The sequence below is a fragment of the Leptosomus discolor genome, chromosome 14 (assembly GCF_034619465.1).
Source record: "Leptosomus discolor isolate bLepDis1 chromosome 14, bLepDis1.hap2, whole genome shotgun sequence".
Taxonomy (NCBI): domain Eukaryota; kingdom Metazoa; phylum Chordata; class Aves; order Leptosomiformes; family Leptosomidae; genus Leptosomus; species Leptosomus discolor.
This window is the reverse complement of record NC_141404.1, coordinates 241,352-262,993: the sequence shown is the minus strand read 5'-3', so window position 1 is coordinate 262,993 and position 21,642 is coordinate 241,352. Positions and strand designations below refer to the sequence as shown.

The following is a 21,642-nucleotide window of genomic DNA, read 5'->3' as shown; positions in this document are numbered from 1 at the left end:
TGCATCTTCGTCAACCCTCTGAAACACCAGTGTGCCATGAAAAGAATATATTAAATATAGCAGCGTAGCTGTTCATTTTTTTCCTCTTTGCATTTTGCAGATAAATGCTTAGGAGACCCAGGTTGTGTAAATTATGAGCAATACAAAATAAACTTGAATTTCAGAATTTTTGGCTTGTATGACAACATCAAAATAATTTACAAAACCTCTCAGGCCAAGCCTATCTAACTTAAATGTCTTTAGCATAATCTCAGTATTGATAAATCGTAGCAAGTCAGCTTTATCTCTAAAACTACAGAACACCTGTCCAATGAAAGCAGTTACCTTCTCTATGTGAAATAAAAGCCTTTATTCCTCCCTAATTACACAGATAAATAGGTGGAATCCATATTTTTACTTAAAGATGAGTGTAGTGATTTGGACGTTGAAACTTAGATTAATAGATTTTGGAAGATCTTCCTGTTTCTCTATCAAAGGGCTATGTTCAGCAGAGATGTAAAAGATGTGATTAGATATTATGACAACCGGTGAGGGTATCTTATACTGTATTATTGAGTATCTGTTTTGAAAGCCTCTGAAATTCCATTTGCAAGTGAAAAGATTAGTTCATAGTTATCCTGGAATGCTGCTGTGGTGCTTTCTGAATCTTACAGTTTCTTAAGCAGACTGGGCATACATGTTTGTATTGTTTTATCTTCATGATGGTCTGTGAACTTCTTATCGTAATTTAGTTTTAACTCTTGCCACATACACCACTCTAATTCTTATATCCAGTAAGACTTGTGTTGAATTGCAGGTGATCCTAATTTTTAGACTTCTGTGTTCTCTGATACCACAAGGCTAAAACAGTCAGATTCTTTAATAAACACAGATTTCAGGAGCTTAGTCTAGTCAGATGATTAAATGTTTTTCCAGGAGTTCAGTGTCTTAATTTTCTCGTGGAACTGGTTTGTTTTGGTTTTCTCCTTAATGTTTGCACAGTACTAGCAGCAGTAAGACTTTGCTTCTCCTAGTTGATGCTTTCTAGTTCTGTATAATCAGGTATGGACTAGCTTAAGTTCTTTGTCCACTTATTTCCCATCATAATGCCTGAGTTCTTGGACCATATTTTAATTTGTAGTAATGTTTTGGTAGAAGCAAAAGTAAAGTCTCGCTGTTTGTCTGTTTTACCAAAAGCTGTAGATTGCTTTAAGTAGGAGATACACTTTTTTTTTTCCAAATGGTGTGGGGTTTTTTTTTCTCAGTCTTTAAATTCATGCAACTATTTTTTTTTTCTTTCAATGTTTTTGGCTTGAGAGGCAATCCAGGTGTGAACTGGAAGAGAACCTTGTTTGGGGATGACTATTACACACAGACTCACAGAGTGTTAGGGGTTGGAAGGGACCTCAAAAGATCATCTAGTCCAGCCACCCTGCCAGAGCAGGACCACCTAGAACAGGTCATCCAGGAACATGTCCAGGCGGGTTTTGAATGTCTCCAGAGAAGGAGACTCCACACCCTCTCTGGGCAGCCTGTTCCAGTGCTCTGCCACCCTCACAGTGAAAAAGTTTTTCCTTATATTAATGTGGAACCTCCTGTGCTCCAGCTTGCACCCGTTGCCCCTTGTCCTGTCATTGGCCATCACCAAGAAGAGCCTAGCTCCATCCTCCTGATGCTCGTCCCTTATGTATTTATAAACATTAATTATAAGTTGTTCAAGAATTTAGATAGAATATGTCCTGTATTAGTTTTCCTCAACAGTATTCTGTATTTCAGACATTATATAATACCATCAAATGTTTTTATGTATCTGTATTACTTCATTTAGTAGACCTGTAATACAGTTTACCATAAAAAACATTTGTAAGAGGGTTGTGCCAGTGTTCTTGCTTACACAATCTCATCAGCATTGTTTATAATCAAAACAAGTGTACTAGTTGAGGTGCAGAGCTCATGTTGCTTTGTGTAAATAGTACTCTCTGTTAGCAAGATCTGCTTCCAAAAAAATTGGCCTCATAGTTAAGTGGATGGAAGAGCTTTTCTGATCCTGTCTACCCTGTCTTAATGCAGCTGGAGATTGAGTAATACAGTGAGCAGCTAAGACTCAGTGTTAACACACAAGTGATAGGTTAGGACCCTACACACACTGACTTTCTTTGTAACAGAAATTAGTTTCAGTGGTAGCAAAGATATTCTCAGTCATCTTCAGGGTTTAGTATCCTGTCAGTTAGGACAGAAGTAGAAGATACTGGAAGCTTCAGAAGGCCCAGTCTCTACAAGTATTTTTTGCTGCTGTTAGTGTTGATAGAACTGTGTCAGCAGCGTTGCAGATTTTGCGGTGGGAAAAATCTGCTAGCAGAGGTGCTGTTGTTGTGGTTGTACTTGCTTTAGAGCAGCGTGGTATTTGTTTGATGCATACTGTGTGCTTAGATGTAGTAAAAGTTGTAGTGCTGTTGTCAAAATGCTGAATTACAAAAAGGATTCCAAAAGGTATAGGTCCTTTTGGATAGCTGGGAGCTTTTCCTGTGACTGGCTTTTCATACAAAGCGGGGTGAGGAAAGTAAAAAAGGAAGAATGTCATGATATCTAGTGGGCTTTTTGCAGTGATGAAAGTTTTCTTCTCTTAAAGTTTATTTCTACTGTTTGCAGGCAAGAGGGGAAGAGAACAGTATAAGGATATAAGGACTTAATTCACATGACAAGTAAATAAAAGGAAGCCCGTTTCTCATGATTTAGTGAAAATTAGTTAATGAAGATTTTGATGTGTCTGATCTTCAGCAGATTTGTTTCTTCCTTATTAGGTTTTCAAACTCAGTATGTTGCAGTAAGAAGGAAACAATTTCTATATGGAAGTAAATTGGAAACCACCCTTAAGAGCCTGGGAAAGTAGGTAGTCTTAGAGGCTAGTTTTTAAAAGCAAAAATAGAATGATTAGATCAGTGGTTATTCATGTGGTCCACAGTGGTCCACCACATGCAACAGGTAAGTCTGTTGTTCTTGTCACTATGTGAGGGTCTGTGCTTTCACTGGCTTGCTAGCTGTTAAATATTGATAATTGCTGTAAGGAGAGCATCCTCAAGCTTTTGAGAACTGCAGACACAGTTTTAGAAGCTTTTTTAATTCTCCAGAGATTGGCTTTATATCTCACTGAAAAAGTATCTAGCAGAAGCAGCATCTTAAATCTGATTTTTGCAGAAGAGTGGCTGTACAAGGTTTGACCAGATGAGCTAACCGGTATTCTGTCTCTGGCATATGTGAAGACATTTGTGTAGAAGCACATATAGTCTCTGCAGACATGTTTTTTGGAGTCTTTCAAAATAAGACTGAGAAGGTAGATAATACAGGACACAAAATACTGAACAAGAACACATGGAGTGTGGAAAGACAAGTGTAGGAGTGACCTTTTCTATAAATGTTCAGGCGCAACATACCTAGTTGCATAGTTCTGTCACTTCTTAGGTAACCAGTACTTTAAATCTATTGCATCTTGGTCTGTCCCTCTTGTTCTTAATCTTGACTTTCCTTTGAGCAAGTCAGGGGACTAACTGACGTTATACCTTGGCTGGAAGTAACCTTCTCTTCCTACCAAGTACTTTACTCCTGTTTTTTTTTTTTTTTTTCCCCTAGGACTTTTCTATACTTAATATTCATCATGTCTTAGTTTCAGACATTGTGCAAGGAAATATACTTCATCCAACACCTTTTTCCCCCTTTCTCTGAGTGCTCTCTGGTGCTTTTGTGGTGGTCTCATTTTTTTTCTTTTCTTTTTTTTCATTGTTTGTTTTTTGAAGGTTATCTTGCTAGCTGCAGAGTCTAATCAGATCCCCCACAATGCTGCTGCTTTGTTTAATCGTAAACCCTCAGTTGCTCTAGAATAGCCTGACTGCAGCCAGTTTGTCATTTAAATACTAATATTTAGTCTGTGTGCATGTGGTTTTTATTTACTGTATTTCAATTAATGAGATGTTTCTTGATTGGCATTGCTTCAGTTGTTGAGCAGTCATGCTTGTGTAGCCTTGCTGCGCTCTTGATAGGAAAGACTACATCTGGTTTTAATTCTAGCAACTGTGTACCTCTATACAGACTGCTGTTTGAGTAGCTATCTGAAGGAAAGGTGGTTCAGCTGGGCTATGAGAATGCTAGGGATGGTGACTAGTCTGGGGAAGGTGTCAGCTAAAATATCTGCGTAGAAGACATAAAAGGAACTGTGACCTACAGCACACAAACTGTAACGTGTATGTACTGTTTTCATAATAGTGTCAATATGCTTTCATCTCTTCAAAGGGAAGAATGCTGCATAACCGATCCTGGGTAGAGGCATATATTGCACTCTGGGGGAGTTAGTGAACTTTTTGAAATGGAAAATTCTCCCATCTGTCTTGCAAGTCCTCCCCTAGCCTTGCCCCCTGTTTTGTCCTCACAAAAGCTGTACAAAATGCAGCAAGTAGCTATGGTTACAGGTGGATTCCTCATCAGTCTCTGCTGTGTCACAAAGGTCTAATAAAAGAAGCTGTTACCTATCCTTGATCTGCTGCCTGACCGGTGTAGTCATAGTTCTTGGAAAAAGCCCTAAGGAGCAACAGAGATCCTGCAGCAAGTAGTCTGCACTCAGATTTGAAAGAGAATCTTCCCTTATGCTTCTTGGAAGATATTGTTTAGAATAGTTCTTGATCGTAGTTAATTTTCAGTCTTGCAGGATTGATACTTATATATCAATCATGGAGAGTGGAGGAAATTGAGAGTTTTAGCTGTACTCTTTTTGACCTCATTACTTTCATCTCACTTTGAAAGTGTAAGTGTACATTTTTATTTGAATATCAACATGAGGTATGTTACAGACTAGGTCAAGGTTGTATAACACATCCGTTTTGAGGTTGAGAGAATTTCTTTAAGTCATGGTTTCGTTCTACTGGATGTATGTTAGAATACTGAGATTAAAAATAATGTTCAAACATGGTGTTAATTTTTTGAAACATTCCCTCTGTTTTACATACACTTTCAGTTTTTATTGTCAGAGGTAGTTCAGCAGAGCTCCCCTATTGTCTGTGTTTTCTGGGCAGTTTCAAGTAAAACATTTGAAGCAGACGCCTGACGGACTAATGGAGATATATTACCAACAGGAAGGGAAAGCAGCTTAAGAAGTTTCCTTGTTCTTACTCGGTGAAAATTGATAAAAAGGTACCAAGTGATGATTTGCTTTATATATTACAAGAATTAGTATTTGGAGTGTATCTTTTTGTACTTGCTGTTTTCTGGGCTATATCTGGTTCTTTGTTTTGGAATTGGGATGTCTTTATGTGACCATATGTACAATTTAAGTAGTGTAATCTCCCTTATTTTAAAAGGTCATGGACCAGAGCTTTCTTCAAAAAAAGTATTAGATACTGATGGTTATGAAACCCTCCAGCCTTTTGTATGTTGTTCTCTCTTTTCTTCCTGTCCTTCCCCAATGTGTATTAAAGAGAAACACTTTTGGAGAGAGTGAGATTCCAGGTAAAAATGTAGGAATGTATTCTTTGTCTCCATTAAAGCTTTCATGCTTTACTTGTTCATTTACAGTTCATTGTAACTTGAATCTCTAATGTTACTTGTGAATACAGGTGTTCATTGCATAACTAGATAATTCTTTTAGTTTCTGGAAAACTGTTACTTGTTAAGATTGTATGGATGGCTCTGTCTCTAAGCAAGAAATAAAGTTTAAAGATCATGTTATTTGTAGGAGAATATACCATGAAATTTGATACCTTGGTGTTAGGCAACATTTTTTTCAGTTTGAAAGGAAGCATTTTTGAATTGAAGTGTTCAGACTTTTGACTTACGGCTGAATGTATGTGCACAGCATAACCTAAACAGAGTTGTTTAACAAATTAAGAGCTGCCATTTCCAAAATAAATAATACATTCCCTCCTAAAGACATTTTAACGATAACCCTTTCAAATAGGACTTTATATGATGCTCATATGGAAATAAAGTGCAGATTGTGTGGTAACTATTTGAAGGTATGGGAATAACAGTTTTGTTTCTCTTTTCAGTATGATGCTGTTCCAATCCAGTCTAGTGTGGTGCTGTGCTCCTGTTCATCCCCATCAATGGTGAGGAACCAAGCAGATTCCAGCACTCCATCTGTCATTTCCACCTGTGGCAGCAGACAGGGAACTAACATGGAGGGCACTGCAGCTGAATCAAGATCTAGTCCAAACTCCTTGCAGCAACATACGGGACAGCAGGCTCCACAGCCTCGAAAGAAACGACCTGATGACTTCAAATTTGGGAAAATTCTGGGTGAAGGATCTTTTTCAACGGTAACTTTACTTCTTATAAAAAGTGCCAAATATCTTAGATAAACTTCAAAATTTAGTGTGCAAGTAATATTGCTGAGATTTAAATCTAGAGAGAGCAGCTTGTGGAGCAAATGAGGGAGACATAGTGTTTTAAGTTTAACTATTAAAATTGTTACACTAAATATGAGTGCTGACTTTTCAAGTACAGTGGAACTTCTGTTGAGTTTAAAAGGTATCCTGATGACTTGATACTTGCATTTTTAGGAGACATTGCTTTCTAATGTAAGCTTGATAGCATAATGGGTTATGTTAAAATTTTATGATATAAAGGATTGGAACTGGGGTAGGAGTTTGTCATGTGCCAAGGCACATTGCTGGCTCATGTTCAGATTGGTGTCTACCAGGACCCCGGGTCCTCTTCTGCAAAGCTGCTTTCCAGCCCATCGGCCCCCGGCGTATACTGGTTCATGGCATTATTCCTCCCCAGGAGGAGAAGTTTGCGGTTCAAAAAGGGGAACTGCATGACATTCCTGCCTACCCGTTTCTCCAGTCTGTTGAAGTCCCTCTGGGATGGCAGCACAACCCTCTGATGTATTGGCACCAGAGCTCTTGATCTGTGGGACGTGTATCGTCACGTTGTTATCAAAACACCTTGTTAAAAACCGTATGCTTTGTTCTTACCAAGCATGGTTGTAGATTCAGAGATCTCATTGTACTTCCCAAGATCTTCACCAATATTCTGACTGAAAAGTGTTCATCTCAAAAGGCAGGGAACTTCATATTACCATGCCTCCAATGACAGCTTCAAATTTAAAAAAAAAAAGAAAAGATGAAAAATAATCATTTGCTCAGGGTCGTAATGAATATATTCTGTTTTCTTGACTTCTGTTAAGCTAAGACAAACTCTACCTGGTGCCGGTGTTGTATTTCAAATTCAGCAGAGATGCACATGATCTCGCCTCAGGGGATTTTTTTTCTTCAGGGCATTCTGCAATTTTGTGGGGCCACATTCTGCAGCTGTAACTGTTCTTGGAGCCATGCTTGATATTAACAGATCCTCTGTCCTTTCAAAGTAATGAGAATGTACTTGCTTTGTAGACAGCTTCAAGATCCTGTCAGAGTAGTATCTGTTAGGTGGTGGCAGAATTATGATTATCATGTTTGGGTAGGCATATGTTGTGGTTTAACCCCAGCTGGCAACTAAGACCCACACAGCTGCTCGCTTGCTGTGTGCCCCCTGCCCTGCTCCCCCCACCGCCCATGGTGGGATGGGGAGAGAATCATAAAAGCAAGAAAACTCTTGTGTTGAGATAGAGACAGTTTAATAAGTAAAGCAAAACCCATGCACACAAGCAAAGCAAACCAAGGAATTAATTCGCTGCTTCCCATCACAGGCAGGTGTTCAGCAATCTCCATGTAAGCTGGGCTCCATCAGGCATAGTTGTGACTTGGGAAGACAAAATGCCGTAGCTCCAAATGTCCTCTGCTTCCTTCTTATTCGCCTGGCTTTATATGCTGAGCGTGATGTCGTATGGAATATCCCTTTTGTCAGTTGGAGTCAGTTGTCCCAGCTGTGTCCCCTCCCAGCTTCTTATGCACCCCTAGCCTGCTCGCTGGTAGGGTGGGGTGAGAAGCAGAAAAGGCCTGGGGTCTGCGTGAGCACTGCTCAGCAGTAACGAAAACATCCCTGTTATCAACACTGTTCTCAGCACAAATCCAAAATGTAGCCCATACTAGGTACCGTGAAGAGAATTAACTCTGTCCCGTCCAAAACCAGCACAGCATGTTTTCCTGCTCGCCTCCTTTTATGCAGCTGGTAATTAATTCCCCCCCCCCCCGCCCCGTTTTGTCTCCATGTATAAATGAGGCTTCTCTTAAAAACGGGAGGAGCTCTAAGGAAGTATGAGTGTCTGACCAAAACCATTTCTTAAATGCAGACTTAATCTCTGGCAATCTGAAGTATTTGTTGAAATTTAGAGTTGGACTTGGCCATGTCTGCCAATTATGTTGGCCTCTGTTGAGGGTTCTCTGCTGCTCTTTCCTCACCTTCCTCCACTTTGAGACCTTTAACTATGTTTCTTGCCTTGCTGTTTCTGAATTTGCAGCTTACAACTTTACATGTTCTGGAAATTATTTTGGTTTTGTGTTTGTTTTTTGTGTTTTTTTTTAAGCTACCTGTCTAAAGTCTAATTCCTTTCTGTAAGAATTTACATTTCTCATTGATATTACTTCCCATGTGGTGGATAAGATTCAGGCCTCTGATAAGAGATGTGCTATTAACGTGTTCCTCTGTGAGGTTTTTTCTTTTTTTGTGTGTGATTCTACTATTTTTTGTGGATTATTAGTTAGGAGGAAACTAGGATATACAGTATACTCAGATTTATTCAGTGAGGAAGGGACTTGAGACTACCCAAGTACTTGTGCGAGGAGGTAGATAGTGAATCTCGTCTACTTGAAACACAGCTGCTCAATATCAATGTAAGTATGAGGGTAATAAATCTGAAATCTAATGTTAGAAAATTAGGTACTGTACAGGACTGGAGGAGAGTCAGTCTTTAGAACTATTGAGGTTTGAGAGTTATTAACCAAGACAAATTTTCACCTGTGTCAGTTGATCACGTCTGCCATCTGACTACGGACTCTATGTGTGTGTGTATATAGGCAAGATTGCTTGTTGGACTTTTGGGTTACTGATGGCACGCAATTATTTCATGAAAATGTAAAAGTGTCGGTTTGCAAAATGCAGAAAGTTAGCACTATGTGTCTGGTGTTTATTTAACAACTGACTTTAAGTGACCTGCTGTCAGTAGCTTTAATGGTAGGCTTGATTGAAGAAACCTGGCAAGAAAAATAAGGAAAGGTAAGAACATTCTCATTTGATTGCACAGCTTTAAATAATGTCACCTGTGTACACAGAAGGGTCTAAAAAAATCTTTGTGCAGAGATCCAGCTTGTAACAGACTGGTTGTTTCTAGTGGAGATTTTCATTGATAAAATACTGTGAACTTCCGTGTGTTTTTAAAAGATGAACTTTTTTAGAAAATTAAAGGTGCCTTTTACTACTGAACTGAGATACCAGTTTTCTAATACTGAAAGAGTGCAACTGCATGCATTTCTTCCACCTGAAAAAGTGCCTTATTTAGAAGCTCCTTTGCCTAAATGCCTAATGTTTAGTATCAGGCATATCTAATAATATTTATGGAGTACTGTTGTAACTGATTTTGCAAGGGCTTAGAATATAATGAGAAGTGGATTAGAAGCAAGCCTGCTGCAGTGATTTAAAAATAAATAAATAGAATAGTATAATGTTGAAATTCTAGCAAGGTGTAGGAATGGATATAAACTTAAAATAAAGAGAAACACAAACTGTAGTCATCTTAGTCATCTATTGTTACAAGGTTATTGCTCAAATTCATGCAAGAGGACTTTTCAGATTGTCTTAGAAGTTGCCTTTTATAGAAGTTCTTTCTTGAAGATGAACTTTGTGTTCCTCTGAAAGCTTTTCTTTTCAAAAATGTAGAACTGCTTGCCTGAAACTTTATCCCTTGCTTCTACTAATTGGGAATCTCTCATTTCCCTTTCCCTTTAAATCTTTTTCCTAACAAACTGTAAATAGTTGAAAGCTCTGTCTTCTTTTCATCTTTCAGATAAAATTTATCTTTCAAATTTTGCCATTTATATTAAGAAAAAGTACTGTGACAGTTAAATTTTGTATGAATATTCCACAGCGTACTTGTTGCTTGCCTTTTTTTTTCCCCTTTAAGAAGATTTGGCAATTTACTGTGATGTTACAACCTTCAGAATTCTTCTAAAAAAAAAAGTGATTACCTAGTCAGGTGTGTAAGTCTTTTAGCAAAACAAGTGTTGTTATGCTGAAATGAATTTCTGCAGAGGTCTTGCTGAAGCCAGCGTGATATGAACATGTGCTTAGATATTTTGCAGATTGCAGTTGTGATAACTTATTTTGGGCAATCAGTATTCTAAATACCTACTGGAAGATCAAAACCAATGTTAGTGTATGTCTTTAATGAATGGTTACAATATTTTTTTTCTCTCATCTGGCAACAGGTTGTCTTGGCTCGAGAACTGGCAAGTTCTAGAGAATATGCCAGTAAGTATTGACTTCTTCAGCATGAACTTTTTAAAAAATACAGTATCAATGTAGTCCTGTCACAAAACACCTGTTCAAAAGACAGAATTAGTAGTTTTATGATGATTTTTATCTAACAAAAAAACCAACCCCCAAAAAATTACTTAGATGGACTTCATTTGGTTGTACCTCCTGCGTTTTCACTCTCTTTTTTTTCATTAAGTTAAAATTCTAGAAAAACGTCATATCATAAAAGAAAACAAGGTGCCATATGTGACACGAGAGAGAGATGTAATGTCCCGCCTGGATCACCCTTTTTTTGTGAAACTCTACTTCACCTTTCAGGATGATGAAAAGCTATGTATCCTTTGTGTTTTAAAACTTGCTGTAACACTTCTAAAAGTAACAATCCTCAGTTTTGGTTCCTTTGAAACCTGTGTAACAGGAATGATGAAAATAACTCGATGTTTGTGATGCAATTTTTGCCATCATAGTTTTAATAGAAATTAAGCAAATTGAATGACTGTGCCCCTCAAAGAGAAGAGTGAGTGACTTGAGGGACGGGGGAGATGAATAAAGCAATAACTTACATTGTCCATGTGGTAATTGCTGAAGGGTCACTTGCAACAATCTTAAGTTTGAAATAATAATTAAAAAAAAAAAAGTGGAGGCTGTATGAGAAATGTTTTAGAAATGTTTTATTTCTGATATATACAGTAGAACACCACAATTCTGATGTTTAAAATAGGGGTAGTCAGCTATATTTACTGCTATTTCATATTTGAACAATTAGATCTATTAATTTATCTTACATAAAAGTGTTTACAGAATAACCTTAGTGATAGAAAGCTGAAACTTCTGTTTGGGGCACTGTTTCCCAAGTTGTCTTTCTGACAGTAATTGCGAAGTGGTTTCATCGTGAAAGCTCATTGCTTTGCAGTGGGCTTTTCCTTCCTTCCCCCCACAATGAAGAAAAGGTTAATCACGTGAATTTCCTCCTAAACTTCCTGCTTTGAATTGGCTGTGCCGAGGGTAAAGGGATGGGTCAGTAAGTAGCTGTGTTTTTCAGGGGCTGCTAGCAGTCCTAACAGGCCCTATATCATGCCTGTGTACACACGTGCACGCATACGCACGTGCACTAACAGAACTTACAGGCACTCTCTTGTAATATAAATATTTGCCCATTGAACACTGGGCTGACTTTGGAACTTTCCAGATGATGGGGCAATTTTAAACTCAGGTTGAATGCTAGTTATGACTGTAAATAGTTCTCTTTGAGGGCAGTTATGTATAGAGTTTAAATTAATTATTCAGGTGACTCATGGGAAAAAACTACGAATTTAACCCTTTATGTAGTCTTAGTTATGCTAAGAAATTGGGACCTGTTTCCTCGGTTGTTAATATATTTAAGAAATTGTTTTGGGTTGCTACCATGTAAATTTTCAAATTAGCCAACTTCACTTTGTCCCTGTTGTTCATATATTTTTAGTATTGTTCTTTTCTTTGGAATGAGGTGTGGGGATTTTTTGGTTCAGAATCATTTAGTGATAGACCTTAACTATATATTTACATTCAGATTTTGGGCTTAGCTATGCCAAAAATGGAGAGCTGCTAAAGTATATACGCAAAATTGGCTCCTTTGATGAGACCTGTACCAGGTTTTACACTGCTGAAATTGTATCAGCCCTGGAGTATTTGCATGGGAAAGGAATAATTCACAGGTAATACAAAGCTGAGACAAACATGCATTTGATTATGCACAAGGTGTTTTTTGTAGAAGTGTTCTTTGTGAAGTCTGAAGCAAACATGGATTTTGTGGAAAGCTAATGAGAGCATAATAGCATTTCATTAGCATTAGTACTGTTGTTAACATAGGGAGCTAAACAAAGAGAACTTTAGGAGGAGAACCAGTCTCTGTTGATAGACCCACTGTTCTAGCGGGTGAAAAAGTAAGAAAACTTTTTGGCCTAGAATTAACATTACCAAAAGCTTGTCTTTTTCAAGCTTTATGAGTTGGTCTGAAAACAGAAACTGACTTCTTAACTAACTTTTTTTTTTTCTAAAGTGTTATATGCCAAAAGTAAGTAGAATTATGCTAGTGTGTGAATTAGTGTGCGGCATGTCATCAAGAAAAATAAAATTAATGTATGTCATTCTTCACTGAGTGAACAATTTCCACAAAGCTGAACAATAACTGGTGAAATTTAGCAGTTTTTATAGGACCTTCGTAGTTTTCTTAATGTAATTATATTGTCTGGATAAGCATGTGTTGTCATTCATGTTTATTAAACAAATTAAAACTGTAAGAAATCTGAGCTGCAGAATTTCTTTTTGGGTAAAAAAAAAAAAAAAAAAATCTATTGTGTCTGTAGGTTCCCAAGCAGTTGTTCATGGAACAGTAGATGCTAGTTGGGGAAAAAGCTGACTGATTATAATTCTGATGGTATTATTACTACTTTCAGTTATGTTTAGAAGGACAAAGTATTTTCCTAATACTTGTCCACAAAATAATTGGGAATAGCATCTAAGGGGGCTGGATGTGGAGAGTACTAGAGCATAAAATTTTCTACAGGGCGGGGAAAAGAAGTTCAAGAACTCCCAGTTTCACTTTGATAGTATAGCCCATGTGTTAGACTGGGAGAACGCTTATAAAATGAATATAGCATAATTGCCAGTATTACTGAGCCTACATTGAAAATCTTGTATTGTAAAAGAGCTGCTTTATAGTTGTCTTCATATGAAGGCCACTATGAGAAGCTCAACGTAAAACAGTAAAATTGTGCAACAGAGATCTTTATACAAAGTTTATAATATAAGTCCATAGCTCTAGCAGTGCCTGAAAGCTCTTGGGATTTTCTGCTACCTAAAGAAATACAACGTGAGGTGGAACCACTTTAAGATGCCAGGCTACTCTGGAAAAATTACTACAGATCTCTGAATGTATCTAGATAGATAGTTATATCCGAGATCCATAATATAATCTTAATATCACATATCCATATTATATATTATATAAACTGTGTGCATATGTGTGTGTAGAATACATTATATATACATACATGTATATATATAAAAAAACTCCACACAGAACTGTTAAAAAGGTCCATTCCGTTCATTGACTTTCTACTTGTCTCTCAGAATACAGGAAAACGAACAGGACTTTTGTCACTTCTGTGTTGCAATTACTACATTCCAGTTGCTCTCTGTGCTAGTCCTCACGCTTTAAACTGTACAGCTGCACAACCCATGCTTTTCAATAATAGGGGGCTGTAATCTGAGGAAAATAATGCTGCACAGTGGTTGATGGAAACAGCTTTGAATTTGCACTGACTTTTCTTAAGCAGTCAACCAAAACAACTCCCATGCTTCTAGATTTTTTTTTTTTGTGAGCATCCAGAGATACTTCTTAGGAGGGAAATAGGTAATTTTTTTTGTGTCAACTGGGGAAACTTGGTGCAAAGTAAATAATATAACAGTGTAACCTGATGCTATTTTTTTTCTGTTGTTGCTAACAAACCTCTTGATATCTAACTCTATATTGCTATATATTTGTGTATGAGACTGAGGTCTGGTTTTATTCAGAATTGGAGGTAGTCCATACAAATGACATGCATACGTTGGAAATACAGATTATATATGGGTTTGTATGTGGCAAATGTAAACAGGCCATTCTTAAAGAATGGAGGTGGTTTACAGTTCTTATCTGTTCTGAACATTTAGCTGGGGGCAGGATTGCCATTGTTTGACTAACTGGAGTTTTGCACTCAGTAAATAGGCCTAGAAGATCTTACTGCCACATCAGTTTGTCTTGGAAGCGGTTTGTTGGGTCTTTTAATTTTTGTTGAACAAGTGAGATGCACAATAGCTTAGTTTTGAGGTTATTCATTACTTCAGATCTTTTTGGAAAAAATGTTAATGGGCTTTTCAAAATCTGTTAGCAGTCTGCATGTTGACAGCTGCAAGTTAGAGGAAAGTTGACACAACAAGGTTTATAGAATGCCTGCATCACTTATGATTGCATTATGTACATAAGTCACAAGACGGTTTTGCAACTTTCTGTGGTGTTTAAATATAAAAATTTACCTTTTCCAGGGACCTTAAGCCAGAGAACATCTTGTTAAATGAAGATATGCACATTCAAATAACAGACTTTGGAACAGCAAAAGTATTATCTGCAGATAGCAGACAAGGTATATGCCATTATTTTCTTTATCATGTGACACAGATAACTATAGCAAGTGGTCCTTTGAAAATGTATGTATGTTGCATTTATTAAATTGTAACTGTCAAATATCATTACCTCTTATCTAACAAAATCACTGAGAGATCTTGAAACGGTTTTGACTGTCACTGCTTAGATTATGTCAGAAGAGGTACTATTTGGTGTAGTGGTATAGCCAGCTAGATTGCCAAATAGAGTGGGAAGTTAAACTACTTCAAATTACTCTTCATTTGCAAGACAAGAATATGAACATACAGTTACTATGTCTCAGCTGGAGCAGTAAGTTTTCACTGTCCTTATGTATTTAATCCCAGCAACTATCAGAGTTGCTCAAATGTGAAGGTTACAGAATTCTTGTGTGACTAGTTGCTTAGTATTAACCTGTGAATTATTGATGCTGCAAACAATGCCTGAAAAAAGCAGTAGGCTGAACTGAATTTGGTAAACTTTTTTTTTTTTTTACTTGAATGTAGTAAGCTTGTGTTGGTAGATTTTATACCTAACTGAAGTGCCTAAATGCCTAGCATCTTAAACCAAATGAGTATCACTGAGATAAGTTGATTTGTCTCTTCCAAGCAGGTTTTGTGGATGGCTAGAGAAATGAAGTTCCCATGAGTTCTTTGTAGCATTACACAACTTGCAATAATAGATTACCTTTTGGTTTTTTTTTTAACTGGGTTGGGGCAGGGGGAAAAGGGGGAGGTTGACTGCTCCATAAGTATGTATTTGCTTATTTCTTTCAATTTTCTTGCCAGCACGGGCAAACTCATTTGTAGGGACAGCGCAGTATGTTTCTCCAGAACTGCTGACAGAGAAATCTGCCTGTAAAAGGTGAGGACTCTATTGTATTTCACAACTTTACTGATTCTGTCAGGATACTGTCAAATGGAAGAGAGGGGAGGGCATAAATCAACCAAGCAAGCTTAGTATTTCAGAGAAACAAGATGCTTGAGTAAAAAGGTTTTTTTTTTTTTAAGAGAGTTTAAATACACTTTTTCTCAACAAGTATTGCTTCTTGTTTGAGTGCTGGTTTCCTCAGTTCATCTACCTTCTGGAGTTCTACAGACAGGTTTAGGTGGTGTCAGGAGAAGGAGGTGTGTAATGTGAAGTTGGATTCCTCTTACCCATAAATAAATCAGCAAAAATGTTTCTGTTATCCAAATAATGTAATTATTTTAATTCTGTTTTATATAACCTTGCTCTAAGCTTGCTCTAATATGGTAATTCCTGCTGTAAAAGCAACAGAATATCACATTCTGTCAGTTAGGGGAAAGGCTAGAGTTTTTCTTTGACTTCGATTTGGATCAACTTGCAGTTATCTTTGTTAAGTTGTGCTTGGAGTTTGCAATGGTTTTAGGCTCATCTCTGTACCTGGTATGAGCGATATCCTTAAGAAATTTCTTATCTCATTTAAATTGATCCTTGATGGTAACCTACAGAGTGTTCTGTTTGTGTTTTATTACAGTGATGGAAGAATAGTCAAAGCAATCACTGACAAATCATAGGGAAAAGAGATGTTTTATATGAAACTGTGGTAATTACCACTAGCATTTCTTGAAGTGATAGAAATACCATTAGACTTTCCACTTTTGCCTCTAGTAAAGAGGTTTTGACTGGTTTGGCTAATGGAAAGACTTCATGAGGCTATTGCCTCCTTTTAGGAGTTACATAATGCTTCATCTTTACAGAAAACTCTGAGTATTTTTGAGTCTTTGTTAGTATTTTAGTCTTCCGTGAGGAAGACTTCTAAACTTTAATCAAATCTATGTATAGTTTTTCTTGAGGTAAAATGAGTTAAAAATACTCTTTCAGGCCAACATGCTAAAACTTAATTTTCCCTCAACCGTATACCATGTAGCCTGCCTTTTTGTCTGTGTCTTAAGGAAAGCTTTAAGTGAAAAAGCTGTGATGTGACTCTTTTCTTTTTTTTTTTTAAATAAAATATTTAGAGGAAAGGATTTTAATTCTGAAGGAACATATGTTGCATTAAGTTGGATGCATCTTTGACTTGTGGTAGTGCATAATAAGTATTCGTTTTAGGCTCATTACATACCTGCTAATTATTTTGACTGAGAATTCAGCTGTCTTGCACATGTGCTTGTAGTCAGTTGTTGGAAAGCTGTGTTGCTAGCCTACTCTTCTATCAAGGAAAGAAGTGAAAGTGGTGTGGAAATTGTGCTAGGCAGGTTTGTCCGATTTGTTCATGCTGTGTTCTAACCAGCAGACGCTTAAGATTTGGGTTTTTTTTTTTTAATTACAGTTTAAATACTACTTATATGAAAACATACTATATGTTTTTTCCTCTTTCTTTTGAAGCTCTGACCTCTGGGCTCTGGGATGTATAATATATCAGCTTGTAGCTGGATTGCCTCCATTTAGAGCTGGGTAAGATTTAAAATGATTCTTTACACATGGATCATAAATATACCGACTTGGTTTTGGCTTTTACTTTACTGCCAGTTCTGAAGTACAACTTTTCATGGTGCAATGTTGGTGTTAATGTCATGCCTGCCTTGTTTGTCCTTTCTGATGTCATGAAGATGCTTAGATAGCTATAACTAGAGTTCCTGAGAGAGATTCCTTAATTTGTCCTAGGATTTGACATGTAATTTAGACCATAAAGGTAACTATGCCTACATGGAGAGGGTATGAGGCGCCTCTGTATTGAGCCATTTGAACTTTTCTTGTTATTATTCAAGTATCTGGTGCTTACAGGATCATAGATACTGGGAAGACTGTACCCCTTTACCCTAGGAAGGTTTATGGGAATGTGACTTAACTTGTAGATCTCCCGTTTAATAATTGTCCAGGTTATGCACTGTTAAGGTGAAAGAACCATGCAGAACTAATAACAAGAGCTAATATTTTTCTGTTTTGCAGAAATGAGTATCTTATATTCCAGAAGATCATAAAGTTGGAATATGACTTTCCAGAAAAATTTTTTCCCAAAGCAAAAGACCTTGTTGAAAAACTATTGGTAAATATTTGCTGCTGTTAAATGATTTGATGATATTGGAAACATTCAGCTTATGTAGTTCTTTAGGAAAAAAGTTTCTATGCACTCTGTTGCAAACCTTATAATAAGAATGATTGTAAGCATTATTGACTGCATAGGGGAGTGCCTTGAAAATCAACATCCGTTATTAAACAGCACTTAGACTATGATTTTTTTAAAATCTGAATTCTAAAGCATGGACAAAGAATATCTCTCAGTGAAATGGAAGCAAATGGTTCTAAATACTGTGCATTACAGACAGAAGTTACACATAGAAGTTAAGATTCAAATGCTTGGATTTATATATTACTCATTAATTCTTGTTGAGTTGTATAACGAATCGTTTAGTTGAAAACAGTGTTCCGTACATCACGGGGAGATATAGTAATTACAATGTAAATCAACTTGCCTTACATTTTAGCATGCACTTAACTTGCTCTTAATGCATGTTTCAGTAGTATCAGCCAAAGAATTACTCTGCATGTTCATGTTTGACAGCTAGAAAGAAAAAATAGTTCTGTCTCGTCAGCGAGATATAGCCATGACACTAAAACAAATATGCAGAGAACATTTTGGGTGGTATAAGCTTTCTGTAATCTCACCTACTAGCATGGGGCAGCAGGTGAGGAGGAAATTCTGAGTCTTACGTTTCTGGATGCTGATGAGTGCAACCGTTGTAAAGGGCCTAGCACCATGTTCCTGTTTCCAGGCGAGATCTGTGGCCAGTCCCCTGCCTGCTGAATGGTAAGGTCCAGGTTGCATCAACATCCTGAGAACAGTGTGATTTTAGGGTGCTTGAGAGGTTGATGTTTGACACCAACTATAGCTTCTGCAGCTTCTTGCATCACTAGAACGTGATGCTGGGCTATACTTAAATGAGCTACGTTCCATCAGGCCTTCTCTGTATGTTTACTTGGTTTTGTTTCTGTCTTTATGGAGAAACAAAGCCAAAAAACTGTGTGGACCCAAAGTGCTCCTTTCTCTACATCTGTGTGCTGGTCTAATACAAAATGTTGCTGACAAGCCATACTGACAAATAACATCTTGTATTATAAGCAGTCTCTTTATATTCTAGATATGTATGCTTAGGGCAGTGAGACCAACTGGTTTTTAAGTTTTCGCATGCTGCTGTGCAAATGTGAATGTACTCACCCCTTCCTTGTCATTATTTTTATGTATGTTAACTTAATTTTAATTTGCTCAGGTTCTAGATGCTACCAACAGATTAGGTTGTGAAGAAATGGGAGGATATGGACCTCTTAAGGCTCACCCCTTCTTCGAGTCCATTGTGTGGGAGAATCTACATCTTCAGACACCCCCAAAACTTACAGCATATTTACCTGCTATGTCAGAGGATGATGAAGACTGTTACGGGAATGTATGTTTCTCTATTGCTGTATTCAGCTCTGCTGCCTGAGGCTTTCATTAAAGCACAGTTATTGCATATTAAATATTTTATTGAAACTACTGATCAGTTATATTTCAATGAAGACTCAATTATTAAGAATCTAATATAAAATTGAGCTACTCAGCTTTTTTTTTCTGTCAAAGTGAATGTTTGGGGAAAGTACTGTTCGTCTTGATTTTGGCCAAGTATACCTTTTCGGATAAGTGGCTGTTAATCTATACTGTAGAAAGTAGGCTGTCTTTTTGCCCAAAAGCATAAACAAAAGCACGCTTAAAAGCACGCTTAGATTAAAAGCCACGTGCTTCTAATTAGTTTTGTGCAAAATAAGCTTTTTAATCAAAGGAATTTCTGTGCTTCATTTTGTTTCCTCCTTTAGTATGACAATCTCCTGAGTCAGTTTGGTTGCATGCAAGTTTCTAGTTCTGCCTCTTCCCATTCACTGTCTGCTCCGGAGACAAGTACGCCACAGACTTCAGGAGGAAATATTGAACAATATATTCATGATCTTGACAACAATTCCTTTGAGCTGGACTTACAGTTTTCTGAAGATGAAAAGAGGTTACTTCTGGCAAAACAAGCTGGTGGAAATCCTTGGTAAGATCAAGATCTTTGAATATAGCTCCTCTGTTACTTGCATAGCAGTAAGGAATCCAGAAAAATAAGTTATTTTGATTCAAATTAATATTTGTCAATCTTATATCTTCAAGCAAACAGCAATGAGATTTTTCTTGACGTCTAAGCAATAGCAGCAAAAAGTAATACTATGTCTCTAGAATTTACAAGGTCTAAAAGATGTTGTGGAGTATGTTTTATAAATAGGCAGAAATGATGTTATACCTGTGCTGAGAAGTCTTCCCTCTACAGAGTCCTGGAACTAGAAAAGGTTCCTTCTTTCTTACAGTTGCCATAAGTCGGGGTTTTTTAACTATAATATTCTGTTGATATCCAACCAAAATACCTCCAGACCATGTACTTACCAGTGTTTCTCTTCACTTTTGAGAGCAGTTTCTTATTTGTGATTCCCCCTCCGCCGCCTCCCTGTCAGATTTTAGAAAAAAAACTCTTTGACTTGGAATAAGGAAGAGTCCAAAACTCATCTAGTAAAGTAGTCTCCTTTTGGTGGAAAAGGAGGCACTAGGGAGAGACATGGAAAATTGCTTAATAATAATAATAAAAGCTTTTTCTGGGGAAGAATTACTTCTGGAGTAACAGTTTTTCTTTTTTTTTTTTTTTTAAGGCATCAGTTTGTAGAAAATAACTTAATCCTGAAAATGGGTCCAGTGGACAAAAGAAAGGTAAGGGCTTTTCTTAATTCCCTATAACAAGATTCAGCTGTCACACTTTTGCACAGTTGCACATGGATAAGGAGCCTGTTTTAGAGCTTCCTTGTTTAACTTATTTGTGTCAAATTTTTTTTTAAATGTACTCTCTTCTTGTGAATACATTATTTTTTCTTAATTCTTAATGGTGTCCTCTTGATTTTTCGAAAGGCTAAAAGTAAATGTGCTATTGATGCTTTCATTTCAAGACCGTAGTAAACAAGTTCTTGTTCCCCTTCCTCCTCCCAATCTGATACAGCCCACTGAACACTGTCTTGATGCATTTCTGCATGTGGATTGAGCCACAAATATCGGAAAATAAAATATGAGCCCATATTATCCTTAACTGTGGTGTTTTTCCTGGATCCAACTAGTGCCTGTATCCTGAGAGGTAGAGGTGACACTACAACAGCTTTAAGTATTAACTTTAACATGGTACGGCTGAGCGACCATAGTCTCTGTCAGCTTTACAGGAATGTTGGTTCTCTTTCACCTGAGTTACTACCTGCTTGTTCCTAATTTTGTCCACAAAATCATGAGTATTGAGTTCTGTGCTGGAATCTTTGACAAATAGATTTTGCTTCGCTCTGTCCAGCTAGTTGTTTTATGTTTTGTTAGAACTTGAAGATGCTTTCTTAAAATATTACTTGTGTTTTGCCATGCAGTGGGAAAGCACTGCAACCCCCTAAAAAAGGAGTGAGGTCAAATAGGTAAAGCAAAAGGAAAACAAAACAAAAGTCTCCCAAGCTCAAATGTACTATCCTATCACTGAGCTTTTTAAATTTTACTTCTGTTGTTAATGTAAATGTGTAGATTTCTGAATTTTTTTCCTAATTTTTTTTTGCATTGCTGCTTCTACTTTTCTTCTTAGGGATTGTTTGCACGTCGGCGCCAGTTGCTGCTCACAGAAGGGCCCCACCTGTATTACGTGGATCCTGTCAACAAAGTTCTAAAAGGAGAAATTCCATGGTCTTCAGAGTTGCGGCCAGAAGCAAAGAATTTTAAGACATTTTTTGTTCACACAGTAAGTGACTTTAACTTCTTTGTAAGTTGCACAAAGGTCCTTGGGCAGTTGTAAGCTGTTAACAGATTTTTCTGGATAAAATAGAATTCTTTAAATACAAGTGTTGTTAGCCTTAATTTTAAAAAACCCAAAAAAACCCAAAACAAACCAAAACCACCACCAAACCGGATACGTGCATTTCCTACAGAAATATGAGTGTATTTTTTATTATTCATGTGTAAATAAACTATAAGTGCACTTTGGTATTTGAAGGAAGTTCTTAAGCACTTTTAAAATTTAGCCCTCTGTATATAGTGGATCACAAGGAGTGTACCAACAGTATAT

General features: G+C 37.1%; 1 protein-coding gene across 1 annotated transcript in view; it reads left to right on the top strand.

Annotated features, from left to right (window-relative positions):
- PDPK1 (3-phosphoinositide dependent protein kinase 1) overlaps nt 1-21,642 on the top strand; it is a gene marked incomplete at its 5' end in the record, with an annotated part of 36,690 nt that overhangs the window by 9,808 nt on the left and 5,240 nt on the right. Inside the window, 12 exons of the mRNA XM_086473221.1 lie at nt 6,012-6,281; nt 10,329-10,371; nt 10,574-10,711; nt 11,927-12,071; nt 14,443-14,540; nt 15,328-15,403; nt 16,889-16,957; nt 17,453-17,549; nt 18,772-18,945; nt 19,352-19,569; nt 20,213-20,270; nt 21,166-21,318. Coding sequence (XP_086329347.1) covers nt 6,012-6,281; nt 10,329-10,371; nt 10,574-10,711; nt 11,927-12,071; nt 14,443-14,540; nt 15,328-15,403; nt 16,889-16,957; nt 17,453-17,549; nt 18,772-18,945; nt 19,352-19,569; nt 20,213-20,270; nt 21,166-21,318 — 1,539 coding nt within the window. The remainder of the gene's footprint in view (nt 1-6,011; nt 6,282-10,328; nt 10,372-10,573; nt 10,712-11,926; nt 12,072-14,442; nt 14,541-15,327; nt 15,404-16,888; nt 16,958-17,452; nt 17,550-18,771; nt 18,946-19,351; nt 19,570-20,212; nt 20,271-21,165; nt 21,319-21,642) is intronic.